This window comes from Thalassophryne amazonica, chromosome 5 (genome assembly GCF_902500255.1).
Source record: "Thalassophryne amazonica chromosome 5, fThaAma1.1, whole genome shotgun sequence".
Classification (NCBI taxonomy): domain Eukaryota; kingdom Metazoa; phylum Chordata; class Actinopteri; order Batrachoidiformes; family Batrachoididae; genus Thalassophryne; species Thalassophryne amazonica.
In genome coordinates, this window is record NC_047107.1 from 20,190,076 (window position 1) to 20,205,410 (window position 15,335).

Genomic DNA, 15,335 nt, shown 5'->3' on the forward strand with positions numbered 1-15,335 from the left:
TGCATTGGGGAGAAAAATTACATGCTTTGGCCACATGGTCATGCAGAAAATGTCTGATAATATTGATTGGTTTTTCTGTGCTGTGAAAATACTTTTGGGTAAATTTTTTTGAGACACCCTATGTGTATATATATATATATATATCATGGTTCTAGCTACAGTGGGTGGTGCTGGGCGTACCACCCAGTTCTGCAAATTTCTGCTCGGCTCTCTGGTTCAAATTGGCTGTCCCGCCAGCACAGATTTTGAACTGAAATGTTTCTGAAAAATATACCAATTCTATGGTATTTCAAGCTTATGGACCAAATAATTAAAGAAATAAGAAATATATTTCTCATTTTCTTCATATCTAAGCCGCAAACAGCAGAGAGATCAGCAGTCAGCTGCTTTCAGTGCTCTGTGAAGCCACAAAACGCCGAAAGGAGTTCAGAGCAGATAGATAGCGGTCTCTATCTGCTCTGACTTAAAGGAAAAAAAAAATCCTCCATAAAAATGTTTCAAAATCCAGAGTTGCTTCTGTGTTGCGAGATGCTGATACACTCAGAAGTTTAGGTTTGTTTTACAGTTTAAAGGCTCTGTTTCCAAAAAGCTCAGAAATGGTTGGGGGGGCAGAGTCGAGAGAGCGAGAGGAGAGGAGGAGCAGGTGAGGAGCCTCAGCGAATCAGTGAAAGTGAAAAACTGACAATCAAATCAGTCCAGGTTCAGCTCTTGTTCAAACAAGACAATTAGAGGTTAGATTGTTTTTCGTTGTTGTTGTTTTTTTAAGTAATGCTATCCTACTCAAACATGTTGGGAAAAACTGTCATGACAGAAAAACGCTGCCTGCTTCACCGGATTAAAAGGTACAGTGTGTCATTTTTGAAGAAGAGAGCAAATGCTAAGTATATGCCCATCAAATATTAATGTGTGTCAGATTTTGCTTTGAGAGCATTATCATATTAATATGATTGTTAGCTTGGTTTTGTACAGTTATGTCATTGAGATATTATCTGTGTACTATATAATCCATGTAAATGTTAACTTTTATGTAACCATCTGTTTTTAATTATAACTTTAAATGGGACCTCAGTACCACAGGGAGCGCCTGATCTGCAGTCAATGTAGTGAAACATATATTTTAATGTGTGTGTCTGTGTAGGGGCTTTTAAATTATATGACCTTGATAATGACGGCTACATCACCCGCGATGAGATGCTTAATATCGTAGATGCCATATACCAGATGGTGGTGAGTTTGACCAACAATGAAATGTGTAAATCTGACGCGTAGAAAACAAATGTAATGATTTATTATTTTAGGGGAACACAGTGGAGCTGCCAGAAGAAGAAAACACACCAGAAAAGCGAGTGGACCGTATTTTTGCAATGATGGATAAGGTTAGTATTTTAAAAAGAACACAATGCTAATACAGCCACTTGTGGATTAAAGTGTAAAATTAAACTTTGACACAAATATGGTGATGATTGCTGTCGTTTAACATTCAGGTATCCTAAATCAGCTTTTATTTTAGAGTTATTAGGGGGCCATCACAGTGTCACTAACCTTTATTATACAGCACATATAGTCTTATCCTTTTGCTTGCTCCCTCAGCCCCTAGATACTACTTGGGAATAAGTGAGAAGTAAGATGCAGTGTGCATGGGTGTGTTAGTCAGACCAGCAGAGCCAACATCAGCCCACTGGATGAGCAAAACAGCAGGGCTTTGGACTGTTATTGGGAAAAAGTGGTTATCATCCAAGTGCACTGAACCAAAATCATGAAAAGGAGTGGTTTTTGTTTTGATGAGAGCATGACAGCCCCCTGCTGGTAGCACTGCATACAAGCATGAACGTATCTCAATCTTATTCTCTTTTCCAGAATGCAGATGGCAAGCTGACTCTGCAGGAGTTTCAGGAGGGTTCAAAAGCAGACCCCTCTATTGTTCAGGCATTGTCACTTTATGATGGACTTGTGTAGGAATATTCGGTGAGTGTGCTATTTATGAGCTTTGATGCCATTACAGCATGGTTACATATAAAAAAGAAAAATGTGAACTTGAGATATGAAATAAGTGGAATTAATCAATTTCATATGATAGCATTAAACATCAGGAGTACTGTGATACTGCAAGGCTTCCAATGTTTCATTCAGTAATCAATGATTAGATGACAGAAAATTCCACCAGCGCTGGATATGAGAGTTGCACACCATGCAGCAAGAGAGGGCACCCTGTTGAAAATTCTAAAATTTTTAGCTCCTTCTTCTTGCAGCTGCACTGGCAAATGCAATGTTGATTTATTCTTCAAAGATGAAGCACCCACAAGTAATTCTTTTGGTGTGGATTCACCCACTTTGATATTACATTGAGCAGAATACTAAATTGCATTTTATATAAGCAAATTATTGCCTGCGTATTTACGATGGCACAGTTACAGTGTCTCAAATTGCCGTCACATCTGCATTTGGCTGTTTTCTGCTATCAACATGTGGATGCACCACAATACCCAGGATGATATAATTTAGGTTGAAAATTGAACTGAATGCAAAATGTGGACACTTTTTTTTTTAACAGTGAAGATTACGGATGACGGACACTCATCCAAGAAACATACAATTTAAAAAAAAAATCTAAGAGCTCTTGTTCTCTTTAAATGTTCTTTGTAACATTATAAGATAAAATAAAGAAGCCATCAGATGGAGGTGGTTCAGTTACATTATTTAGTCACCGCACTCTCATATCTGTTTGTATGATCTAAACCTACATTTTGCAACCGACCTGTATCTACTGTTTTGTTGTTCTTGGAAAATTTCAGCCTTACACCAAAGAAGATGTGTTTTTATATGAATTCTGGACAATGTCCAGACCTGAACATCCTGAACTCTCCAGACACTGTCTAGACGTACCCCTTTGCATATGTTACATACAACATGAGGTGCTGACTGTTTGTGCCCATTCTGTGCTCACCTACTAGAAATGCTCCGTTTGGTTTAGATCAGGGGTGGGCAACATTTTTCCAGAAAAGGCCAAGAGGGTGCAGGTTTTCTTTGCAGCCACCAGGTGATTTCACTGATTAACTGATTCCATCTGCTCAAAGTGATATTAATCAGTGAAATCACCTGGTGGAGTCAGTGGCTGCAAAGAAAACCTGCACCCTCTTGGCCTTTTCTGGAAAAATGTTGCCCACCCCTGGTTTAGATGATGTGCAGTGCCTGGGCAGATCATGCAGGAGGCAGAAACTATGCCATGGAAATGACTATTGGTATCCCTCGAGTCTCTCCGATGATTTCATTACTAGTCCTTACAGTCCTCAAATCTCATTGGGTGCTTTCACCTGAAAGTACAGAACAAGCTCCAAACCAAGATTCATGAAAATTCAGTAAGATACATCTTCTACAACCCCAATTCCAATGAAGTTGGGACGTTGTGTAAAATGTGAATAAAAACAGAATACAATGGTTTGCAAATCCTCTTCAACCTATATTCAATTGAATACACCACAAAGACAAGATATTTAATGTTCAAACTGATAAACTTTATTGTTTTTGTGCAAATATTTGCTCATTTTGAAATGGATGCCGTAACACATTTCAAAAAAGCTGGGACAGTGGTATGTTTACCACTGTGTTATATCACCTTTCCTTCTAACAACACTCAATAAGCATTTGCTGCATTATTATCTGTCGCCACAGATAATAATGCAGTATTTTTCATCAAAAAAAGTCCAATCCAATCCAGTTTTTTGTAGAGCACATTTAAAAAAAAACAAGGTTGACCAAAGTGCTGTACAACAAAGATGTAAATAAATAATTACATGGTAAATAACAGTGTCAACAATATAAGTCTTTAAAACAGTAAAATCATCAACACTCTAGTCAAAAGCCAAAGAAAACAAATATGTTTTAAGGCAAGATTTAAAGACTAGAGGTGAATCCGCCTGCCTGATACAGAGAGGCAGGTCATTCCTCAATCTGGGACCAACAACAGAAAAAGTGTTACTTATAGTCTGGGAAACACAGTAATTTAAAAATTGTCCTTTTCTTCTCCTGTTTATTGGGTGAAGCTGCCTCAGCTTCCTATGATTGGTTAGGAGGTCCAATCCATCCAGAAAGTTTTCACTCTGCAAACAAACTGAACTGTGGTTCAGTTTAAACTTAGCAACAACCACCTTTTTTGATCAGACCAAATTTTCACCATTTGGTCCAGACCATTATTCAAGGCAGCTTTCACAACTTCTAGTTTGGTTTGAACTAAACTGAAAAGTCTGAAGGTCTGAGCTAACAAACTGGATATGAAAGCACCCATTGATTCTCCAATTACATATTTTTGCTGGTTTCTTTGTGTAAATGGCACTGCTTCTTCAACCTCAGATGCTCATTTTTTTTTTTTTTTCCAGTTTCTTGTCAGTTGCAAAATGTCATTCACATATCCACTGGCTCACTGCACCATTCACACATTCTGCAAGTCTGAACTGTCACAAGTGTTGATGGTTTCAAATGCGATTCATATTGTGTTTTTGCAAATCAGATTTTGTCTGAAAGCTCACTTCAGATTCTGAATGTGTTTTGCTGTCTGTGACTTTTCACATCACATAAAGCCCCCCCTGTCAACCTTACGCCATGAGAGCTGGTGGATCTCCCCGTGCTGCCAGGTGACAGCTAAAGAAAAAAAAAGGGATACACACACACACATACACACACAAAGCCCAAATTAACCTGCAAACTCACCTCCAAAAAGAAAGCACAGATGGGATTCCAGGTTTGTAACACCTGTAACGCACAGGAGGGCAGCTCAGTCTGCACATCGTTTGTCTTTGTTAGTGCCTTTTATTCCACACGCTTGTGTGTGTGCTACGAGTGTACGATATATATATATACAAGGTCTATTAGAAAAGTGTCTGACCTTGTTATTTTTTTCAAAAACCATATGGATTTGAATCACGTGTGATTACATCAGACATGCTTGAACCCTCGTGGGCATGCAAGAGTTTTTTCACACCTGTCTGTTACGTCATTCGCCTGTGGGCAGTCTTTGAGTGAGGAGTGGTCCACCCTCTCGTCGTTTTTTTCATTGTTTAGGAATGGCTCAGAGACTGCTGCTTTGATTGATCAAAATTTTTTCAAAACTGTAAGGCACAACTGAGTGGACACCATTCGATAAATTCAGCTGGTTTTCGGTAAAAATTTTAACGGCTGATGAGAGATTTTGGTCTGGTAGTGTCGCTGTAAGGATGGCCCACGGCGCCTGACGGCGATCTGCGCTTCGAGGCGGCAGTGTCTCACCGTTTCAAGTTGAAAACTTCCACATTTCAGGCTCTGTTGATCCAGGAAGTCGTCAGAGAACAGAGAACTTTCAGAAGAAGTCGGCATGAGGAGTTTATTCGGACATTCCATTGTTAACGGACATTTTGTAATGAAAGAACATGCGGGCAGAGTCGCATGTCGGGCCGGACCTGACCGCGGGGGGTCGCGATAGGAAAAACACCTCCGTTGGAAACCTTAACGGGCAAGTTGGAACATGCCCAAGCTGTTAAACAATTTCTCAGTTACTCACTTGTTGAAAGCCATCAAAAGCCGCCTGAATTTTACAAATGGTTTTCAACACGGAGGTGTTTTTCCTGTCGCGGCGCACACAGATTTGCCGAGTCATCACGGAAACGACTCGGCGAATTTGCGCGCACGTCTTTCATTAAAAAATGTCCGTAAACAGTGGAATGTCCGCATAAAGTCCTCATGCCGGCCTCTTCTGAATCTTCTCTGTTCTCTCACGACATCCTGGGTGAATTAAGCCTTAAATTAGGATGTTTTCAGGTCGAAACAGGCCGGCGACGGCGCCTGGAAGCGCTGCACGACGTCCTGCTCTGTGGGAAGTCCTTACACCGACAGAAACACCCCATAATCTCTCATCAGCCGTTAAATTTTTCACCGAAAACCAGCTTAATTTTTCGAATAGTGTCCACTCGGATATTCCTCACAGGTCCAGAAAAAATGTTGATAAAGCAACGCGCGTCGTCTCGAGCAGCGTGTGAAACAAAGGAATTCAGCCGAGAGGGCGGGACCACATCTCACTCAAGGCCTGCCCACAGGGAAATGACGTCACCGACACGCATGAAAAAACTCACGCATGCGCACGAGGGTTCAAGCATGATTGATGTAATCGCACATCATTCAAATCCATATAGTTAAAAAAAATAAAAGGGTCGGTTTATTATCTAATAGACCTTGTATATATATAAAATACAAATAATGGATGGTAAGGAGTCCAACACAGAGAAATATTGGATTAAGAAAAGTTATATTGGACGAGGCGTAGCCAAGTCCAATATACGAGGTCTGTCAATAAAGTAACGGTCCTTTTTATTTTTTTCAAAAACTATATGGATTTCATTCATATGTTTTTACGTCAGACATGCTTGAACCCTCGTGCGCATGCGTGAGTTTTTCCATGCCTGTCGGTGACGTCATTCACCTGTGAGCACGCCTTGGGAAGGAGTGGTCCCGTCCCCTCGTCGGATTTTCATTGTCTGGAAATGGCGGAATGAAAAGGACTTTTTTTCCATCAGAATTTTTTCAGAAGCTGTTAGAGACTGGCACCTGGAAACCATTCGAAAAATTTATCTGGCATTCGGTGAAAATTTTACGGGCTTCACAGAGAATAAGGTCTGTTACTACAGCTTTAAGGACCCCTTTAAGGACCCCTTAAAGCACCCAAAAACCGAATTGTGGTGACGGCCACAAACACGCAACCATCCACACACAGAGACCCAGATCACAGCTGTATATCCGATCACTACTGTGGCTGGTGTGTTGGGCCAAGACTAAAGTACAGAACCTTACCATATGACATGGACCACTCCGGCACGCCCAACCCCCCAGGGTCGCAGGGAGCCGCCCCAAACCCGAGGGAAGCACACAGGGCGCCGGCAAGGGCCCACCAATATTGGGAGCCCCAGAACCACGGCACCCAGGCCACGGCCCCGAGGGCGGGAGTGAGCAGCAGCAAAGACGGGGAGCAAAGGAGCCACCGCAACCGAATTCAAAGCACAAGGTAGGGACCACCGAGCCACATGAAGGTGGGGCCCAGCCCCCAGACAAGAGGCGAGGCCCGACCCTGGGCCCAGGAAGAGCACAAGGCCCCCCGACAGCCAGGCCCCCCAATATAACGTTTCTGAATCCAATATTTCACTATGTTGGACGACTTGCCATCCATCAATTGTTATGTTCTCCACCCCCCTCCCAAATTAAGCAAACAACAAAGAGTCAAGTAAATTAGATCAATTTATTTTGTTGTGAACAGCATATGAATGCTTCTAAAACGTCAGTAGCGTGCTTGTCTACCTTCTTAGTGTTTTTGGCATCCTTGGAGTTCAATATTTCCACCAGTTCCTCCTCTCTGCACACCACATGTGCATTGTTGTTTTCCAATGCCACACTCGTGGGGGGCACTTAGACAAATTTCACAGCCAGCTCAAAAGTGATCGTCTGCTCACTATTTTTGTGCTTAACACCTCGAATGGCCACACATTTTCTAAGTGTCAAGCGAGCGGCATTGAATGGTCGTGTGTGTCACCTGGAATTTGGCTGACACCTGCCGTGAGAGAGATGGACTGGGCTCTCACAGGGCACACTCTGTCTTTCAGCCACTGGTGTGCGCAAATAGTTGTAGCAACAGGTGTACGAGCCGTTGGAGGCAGCTCTGATTTTACACACACTGCATACAATTCCTGCTTCGTGCACAATTCAGCCACATTCGTACTATGTGTGAAGGGGCCTTTAAATATTCGGGTACATTTCACACCTGGTATGAAAATAAGGTGTAGTAAATCACACAAGTGGACTATTTTTAGGATGTGCACAGATTTCCCCAACCAGTCCACAACAGGGCACCACTCCCTAACAAAGTAACAGTAGCTGCACCGTTTCTGGTACTTGATGCTCTCTGTTGTTTTGCTCCTGCAGTATGCATGCAGATCAGAGCGTGAATGTGAATTTGCTTAAAAAAAAAAAAAAAAAACATTTTTACTGAATGAAATCACTCCAAAACAGAGTGTGCTTGTTTACAAGTGTATTTTTTCCCTGCACAGCAGAGTTCCGGTAGGATTATGTCATTCATTGCGTCATTATTGAACAGCTCGTGCTTCATGCTCTCCTTTGTTTATACCTGTTCATTAAAAGTCCTGTGGAGAACCCTGATGAGACATAATTACTGTGCGAGAGTCTGGTCTGGTCTGCTAAAGATGTTAAATGCTTGCTGCAAATTTGACGGGGAAAAAACATACAATCAAAACATTCCACAAAACACATTCTCAGACTTTTTGGAATAATTCAAGAGCATTTACAGGTTTGTGGATTCACAACATATGATGATCAACGATGGCTTAATTGTACTTGAGTACGGAACTAAATTACAGTGTAAAAGCTGACCCTGAGGGCGTGGCAAGTGTCAGCCCTGGGATAAACTGGCGGCCTGTCTAGGGTGTACGTACCGCTCCTCTCACCCACTGACTGCTGGGATTGGCTCCAGACTCTCATGACCTTAACTGGAATCAGCAAGTTTAGAAAACATATTTATGGATTGATGAAAGTATCATTGGCACAAGTGAGTTTGCATGTTAAAGTCCATTTAACATCTGGAATATTTGCATTCTCACATACGGGGTCAGGGCTGTGTGCGTAAGTGAAAGAAGCTTTGTTTCTTTTTTTTAACTCATAAAAAGGCTTGAAAACACACTGCAGCGGAACTGAAAAATCAATGACCAAACTTCTCCTGATTTGACATCATGGCATTATAAAAATAACCTCACAGCATCATGGATAAAAATTATTGTATAATGGCTGAGTGCCTTGTCATTTGATTGGTGCTTTGTATGTCAAGTGTCATGGATTATTCTTCCATTTGTGTCACGTTCCCATTTACCGTGCAAATTGGTTCCATACATTTTTACCATTACACGCTGCGAATCCCGCCCACGCACATACTAGTGGGGACGGTGTTTAGCTAAACATGGCGGAGTTTGTTTTGCTGACGGATGACGATTTGAACAAGCTAATTGATGGTGCAAATCCTTCTAACACACACACACACAAAAACATCCACTATGCTACAACCTTTCTCGAGGCATGAAGAGCTGTTGGGATGAAAACAAATTTCTGATGCAGTTTTTTTGCTGGGCTGAGGAAGTACATGATTTTTTTTTTCTTTTTTTTTTTGGAAGTATCAAAGACTATATCCTCTCACTGCTTAATGTACTAATGTATTGTCCCAATTGGTGCCAAATGCGGCTGACATCCTGCTCAGTGTGTTGTCAACTGTGAAGTCAGCCTGTGAAAACATGTTTTTATGATACGTTGGCACTGTTTATACATCTCGCTTGCTTGGAACATCATTTATTGTCATCTGTTTAGCCCTAATTAATTCTTACAACTTCTCACATGGATCTTCCAGAGTCCAACAGGCAGAACCAGTGCCGCCACCGAGAGGAAACCACATGGTCTCCCACACCCACCCAGAAGAGGACTACAGCCGTTCTTACCCCACAGCCGCACAGCACCTGTGTCAGTAGTTTTTTATTTTTTGTGTGAGTGTGCAGAAATCAGGACCCTCTGGTATCACAGAGAACTCAAACATGTCAGCAAAGCCCTCGTATGTCTGTGATTCTGTGGAAACTCCTGCAGTGTTGAGGACCGTGTCAGAACATTTCTACATGTGCAGTGATGTCTACCCACCCCCCACCTCTAGTGGACGGTCCAGTAAAGATCTTGGTGTGCCATATGTTGACACACTCCACCAGAGAACATGCCACTTCTTCATCGCATGGACGGACTCTAAATCTGGATGAAAGAGGAGAAATGTGTCAAAATCAGCACAAAGTTAAAGTTTCCAAGCAGCAACGTGTATATAATGTGAATATGATAATGGTAATTTATTTTCTGCTTCGCTGCATTTATGGGATTTCCTCATAAAAAAGGGATGCAGTTGGATTTTTTAATCAGAGGTGTTGAAATGTATTGCACTGTATTTTTCATTATTGTGCTGGATGGATTTTTATCATGTTCATGTTCTGAGGTATTTTCAGAAGAGACTTGCTCCATGCAACCCCTCCCATCTTAAAGAACCAAGGGGTTTTTGGAAGCCTTAAGGCCTCTAGACCAGGGGTGGGCAATCATGTGCCATGAAGGGCCGAGACACTGCAGGTTTTCCTTACAACCAATCACCTCAGCAGGTGATTTCATTAATGATCAGGTGTCTCTGCAGGTGATTTAATTGACGATCAGGTATTTATGTTCAGGGGAGAAGCCCATCAGCAATCCACCTGCTGAGGTGATTGGTTGTAAGGAAAACCTGCAGTGTCTCGGCCCTCGCTGCCCACCCCTGCTCTAGACTATAATTGGACTTGTAAGTGAAAAAACTGGGATGCAATAGTAGTTATGTTGTACCTACATATTAAATTTTGCAGAGTAAAATATACTCTGCTTGCATAACAGTTGGTCCCAGTCCAAATAGAGTTAAATATGCTCTATGACAGTGCTAAATCAATTCCATCACAGGGTAAAATCAACTCTATCGTGCTGTGAGTGACTTACTGGAGTTGAAAACTGTGATTTGACAAGACCATAGAGCTGATTTCACTCTATAATAGAGTGTATTCAACTGTATTTGGACTGGGACCAAATGTTATGCTGGCAGAGTATATTTTACTCTGCAAAATTTACTGTGGAGTATATCAGTATGTTATATATCACAATAAAGCATATCCAGATTAAACGTGTCTTAAATACCAAAGAAACAACAGCAGAAAACTGCAGTGTACCCCTTATACTTACTGGCTGAAAGATTGAGCCAACCTGTAGTATTGGTACTCTCAGATATGTGCCTCTGCATCCCTAATTTTTTTTTTTTTCAGTTACAGTTCATATTTGAGAGGCCCAAGGCTTCAAAAAAAAAAAAAAAATCCCTTGGTTTGTTAATTTGTTTGTGCAGGGGGCGGTGAATCACATCGCCCCTTCCAAGCCGATTGTGTTTTATTATTCGAAGAAGTACATTGAATGAATGAGCACCTTCAGTGGATTATTTTACTACGTTTGCAGTCTGTGCATCTTATTCCCCATTAGCACAAGTGTCTAGTGTCTCCTCGATTGCACAGCCGCATCCTGAGTGAGTGATACAATGCGTTTTCACAGCTTACATCTGAATCCAGGCTGAGGGACATTCACTCCGCCTGTAAAACTTTGTCGTAGTCCACTTTGTATTCCTCCTGTGTGAGGCGCAGAGCATGTGACGATGCCTTTTTTTCATGCTTCGTGATTTCAGTTTGAGCATTAAGATGTTTGATCAGCTTCACTGATTTTTGCCTTGCAAGTGAGAGTTTGCTAAATGTATTTTACCTGTTAACATCACAGAATAAAATACATTTATGTGGTTAACCTTTCTGTTCCCGGTTCTTAGTTTGTGTGTTTTGGGTTTTATGTTAAACACTCACAGAATGATAACCAAAATGCCTCACACTTTACTTGAAGGTATCGTCATAATAGTGACATGACACTGTCATAACTTACATGACACAGTCATGAATGTAGAAAAGGAAAACAGCTGGTGCAACACAGAATTAGGTGCAGAAAATTTATAGAGGTGCCGAAAACATTGAATAAGACTCACGTTTCGATGTACAAATTACATCTTCGTAGGAGTCCTGGAAAGACCTGGATGGTGCAGCCTTAAATACTAACAAGAGCCAGGTGTCAGCGTGCGTAAAGGGGGCGTGAACATCTGTCAATCAAGACGTTGTGCTCAGCTCAGAGACACACTGTCCCAATTAAAAAAACAAATGTAAAACCCCAGAGAAAAACTATAAATATTAAAGAAAACAAGTTCAATTCCTCGTTTAGACCAAATGCTTACTAAGTACCCAATGTAAAAGTAAGTCCCTTCGGCTGCTCCCTTGTTTGCACTCGGGGTCGCCACAGCAAATCCAAGGTGGATCTGCATGTTGAATTGGCACAGGTTTCCAAAATGCTTCTCTACACAAAAGTTTTTTTCATATCACCTCTAGGTGGGGCTGTAATTTTCTCAATCCCATGTCATTCGGTTTTTATAATGACAAGTTGACATTTTATGGGTTGACTTGATTATAACAACTTGAGTTTAATCAAAGTGACATAACCAGAAGTTGTCTTTGGCCTTTTTGGTCTTCAGCTGTATGGCAGCTTGTCATTAAAAAAATTGAATGACAATGACAGCAGTCATAAACATTTATGACATTGACATAATGTTTATGACTTCTTCATGACTGTGTCATGTAACACTTATGACAGTGTCATGTTACTATTATGATGATGCCTTCAATACCTTACCCAAAAATGCAGGCCTTAAATGGGTTGTTTTAAACTTCAGACATACTGTATGTAAGTAAGACAAATCCATCTCTGGACTCATGCTTGATTGGAGATGCTGGCTGTGTTTACAGTGACATGACATAGTTTTGATTACGGAATCTGAAAGTATTGTTTGCATGAGAAGTGCATTCCCAGTCAGGTTCGACAGTGGGACATGACCTCCCCTGCCCACACTCGTCCGGGAAATAAAAATCTTTGGGTTTTGGGTTCAGAGAAGAGTACGGTTTCAAATAAACAATATAAACTGCTTGATAGGAGCTGTTCTGCATTTAAATACATTATCAACATGAGCATCACAAAAAGTCATCACAAAAGGATCTCTGTCATTAACAGCGTTTTTGTTGTTGTTGCTGTTGTTTGGTTGAATTTTAGCTCAGATCCTGAAAAGGATTTCACATGTTCCTCTTAGCAAGAACTATTAAATGTTGGTATTGTTTAGCATCTTGACATGATTTCTAGATCTTTGACATCACATTTCATTACATTGTTTTTGTTCAACTACTTTCACAAAAAACAGATGTGTCTCTCGTATCCCCTAACAGACATCACATTTTGTGGAGATGTGCCTAAAGATCTGTTTTGTGGCAGTGAGGTATGTAAGTATGTGAACAGTTATACTACGAGTGATATTTTTGTCTCTGTTCACCACAACAATGGAGCTGAAATTAAGCAATTAAGGCATGCCAGACTTTAGCTGTAGTACACGGGGTGAATATAAATATTTTTGAACATACTTTTTTGTACATCCCCAATTCCAATGAAGTTGGTATGTTGTGTAAAATGTAAATAAAAACAATACAATGATTTGCAAATCCTCTTCAACCTATATTCAGTTGAATACACCACAAAGATAGTTAATGTTCAAACTGATAAACTTTATTGTTTTTGTGCAAATATTTGCTTATTTTGAAAAGGATGCCTGTAACATGTTTCAAAAAAGCTGGGACAGTGGTATGTTTACCACTGTGTTACATCACCTTTCCTTCTAACAACAGTCAATAAGCGTTTGGGAACTGAGGACAGTAATTGTTGAAGCTTTGTAGGTGGAATTCTTTCCCATTCTTGCTTGATGTAGGACCAGTTGTTCAACAGTCCAGGGTCTCTGTTGTCGTACTTTGCACATAATGCACAACACATTTTCAATGGGTGACAGGTCTGGACTGCAGGCAGGTCAGTCTAGTACCCACACTCTTTTACAACCAAGCCACGCTGTTGTAACACGTGCAGAATGTGGCTTGGTATTGTCTTGATGAAATAAGCAGGGACGTCTCTGAAAAAGGCAATGCTTGGATGGCAGCATGTGTTGCTCCAAAACCTGGATGTACATTTCAGCATTGATGGTGGCCCGCCCCAGTACCATCACAGATGCTGGCTTTTGATCCTTGCGCTGGTAACAATCTGGATGGTCTTTTTCCTCTTTTGTCCGGAGGACACGACGTCCATGATTTCCAAAAACAATATGAAATGTGGACTCATCAGACCACAGCACACTTTTCCACTTTGCATCTGTCCATTTCAAATGAACTCGGGCCCAGAGAAGGTGGCGGCATTTCTGGATGTTGTTGATGTATGGCTTTCACTTTGCATGGTAGAGTTTCAACTTGCACTTGTAGATGTAGCAACGAACTGTGTTAACTGACAATGGTTTTCTAAGTGTCCCTGAGCCCACGCGGTAAGATCCTTTACACAATGATGTTGGTTTTTAATGCAGTGCCACCTGAGGGATCGAAGGTCATGGGCATTCAATGTTGTTTTTCAGCCTCGCCGCTTACATGTAGAAAGTTCTTCAGATTCTCTGAATCTTCTGATTATATTATGGACTGTAGATGATGGAATCCCTAAATTCCTTACAATTGAACATTGAGAAACATTGTTCTTAAACTGTTGGACTATTTTTTTCACGCAGTTGTTCACAAAGTGGTGATCCTGCCCCATCTTTGTTTGTGAATGGCTGAGCCTTTTGGGGGTGCTCCTTTTATAACCAATCATGACACTCACCTGTTTCCAATTAGGTGCTCTTTGAGCATTCTTTTGTTGCCCCATCCCAACTTTTTTGAAATGTGTTGCAGGCATCCATTTTAAAATGACCAAATATTTGCACAAAAACAACAAAGTTTATCAGTTTGAACATTAAATATCTTGTCTTTGTGGTGTATTCAATTGAATATAGGTTGAAGAGGATTTGTAAATCGTATTCTGTTTGTATTTACATTTTACACAACGTCCCAACTTCATTGGAATTGGGGTTGTATATATATTTATCCATTTGGGAATTTCAGCCATTCTTACATATAATACATAATACAGTGTTCTTGGATAGATGGGAAAAAAAAAGGTTTTACTTTATCAAGGAAAGAATTCTGCGATGATCCACTTTAGTTGTCTTCTGTGGACTTCTCTTCCTTTTGGTGCTGCTTAACTTTACAGTGCTTTTCTTTTTAAAAATCTACCAAAGTGCTGATTTAGAGCAGGGGTGGTGGCAAAGTGGTGAGTGTGCTTGGTTTCAAATAGGTTGGCTCCTGGTTCAAATCCCCCACCCCTGCCCATTTCTCCATGTAATGTGGACTTGCATCAGGAAGGGCATCTGGCATAAAACTTGTGCCAAATCAACATGCAGATCCACTTCGAATTGCTGTAGTGACCCTGAGTGGAAAACAAGGGAGCAGCTGAAGGGGCTTACTTCATACCAAATTGTTGATTTGGCCACATCAGGAGTGTCTTCTCTTTGTCCGACAGGTTTATTTGCTTATTATCAATACCTCAGAACCTTCCGGTGAGCACCAAATGCAAATTAACCACTTGGAGTCAGTATCTGTCTGGCCTTTTTCTGCTTTGTCACTGAATAAAAAGGTAACAGGCCGTAGTTTGGCCATGAAAATGCTTGTCAGGCAAGTGTCCAATGCAGTTGCTTATGGCCTCTGAAAATGAAGGGACTGGTTTAAAAAGCTTTTATTAATAGTTAATCC

General features: G+C 41.0%; 1 protein-coding gene and 1 long non-coding RNA gene across 2 annotated transcripts in view; both read left to right on the forward strand.

Annotated features, from left to right (window-relative positions):
• The window catches only part of ncs1b (neuronal calcium sensor 1b), a 78,881-nt gene extending 69,375 nt beyond the window's left edge, over positions 1–9,506 (forward strand). The window contains exons 6-10 of the mRNA XM_034169770.1: positions 1,139–1,227; positions 1,299–1,376; positions 1,858–1,965; positions 9,422–9,436; positions 9,477–9,506. Of these exons, the coding sequence (XP_034025661.1) occupies positions 1,139–1,227; positions 1,299–1,376; positions 1,858–1,956 (266 nt within the window). The 3' untranslated portion in view covers positions 1,957–1,965; positions 9,422–9,436; positions 9,477–9,506. The remainder of the gene's footprint in view (positions 1–1,138; positions 1,228–1,298; positions 1,377–1,857; positions 1,966–9,421; positions 9,437–9,476) is intronic.
• A 644-nt stretch (positions 9,507–10,150) lies between these two features.
• Positions 10,151–11,400, forward strand: LOC117510156. The gene is made up of 2 exons (XR_004560635.1): positions 10,151–10,199; positions 10,232–11,400. It is a non-coding gene; the product is annotated as an uncharacterized LOC117510156 (long non-coding RNA).
• Positions 11,401–15,335: the final 3,935 nt, after the last annotated feature.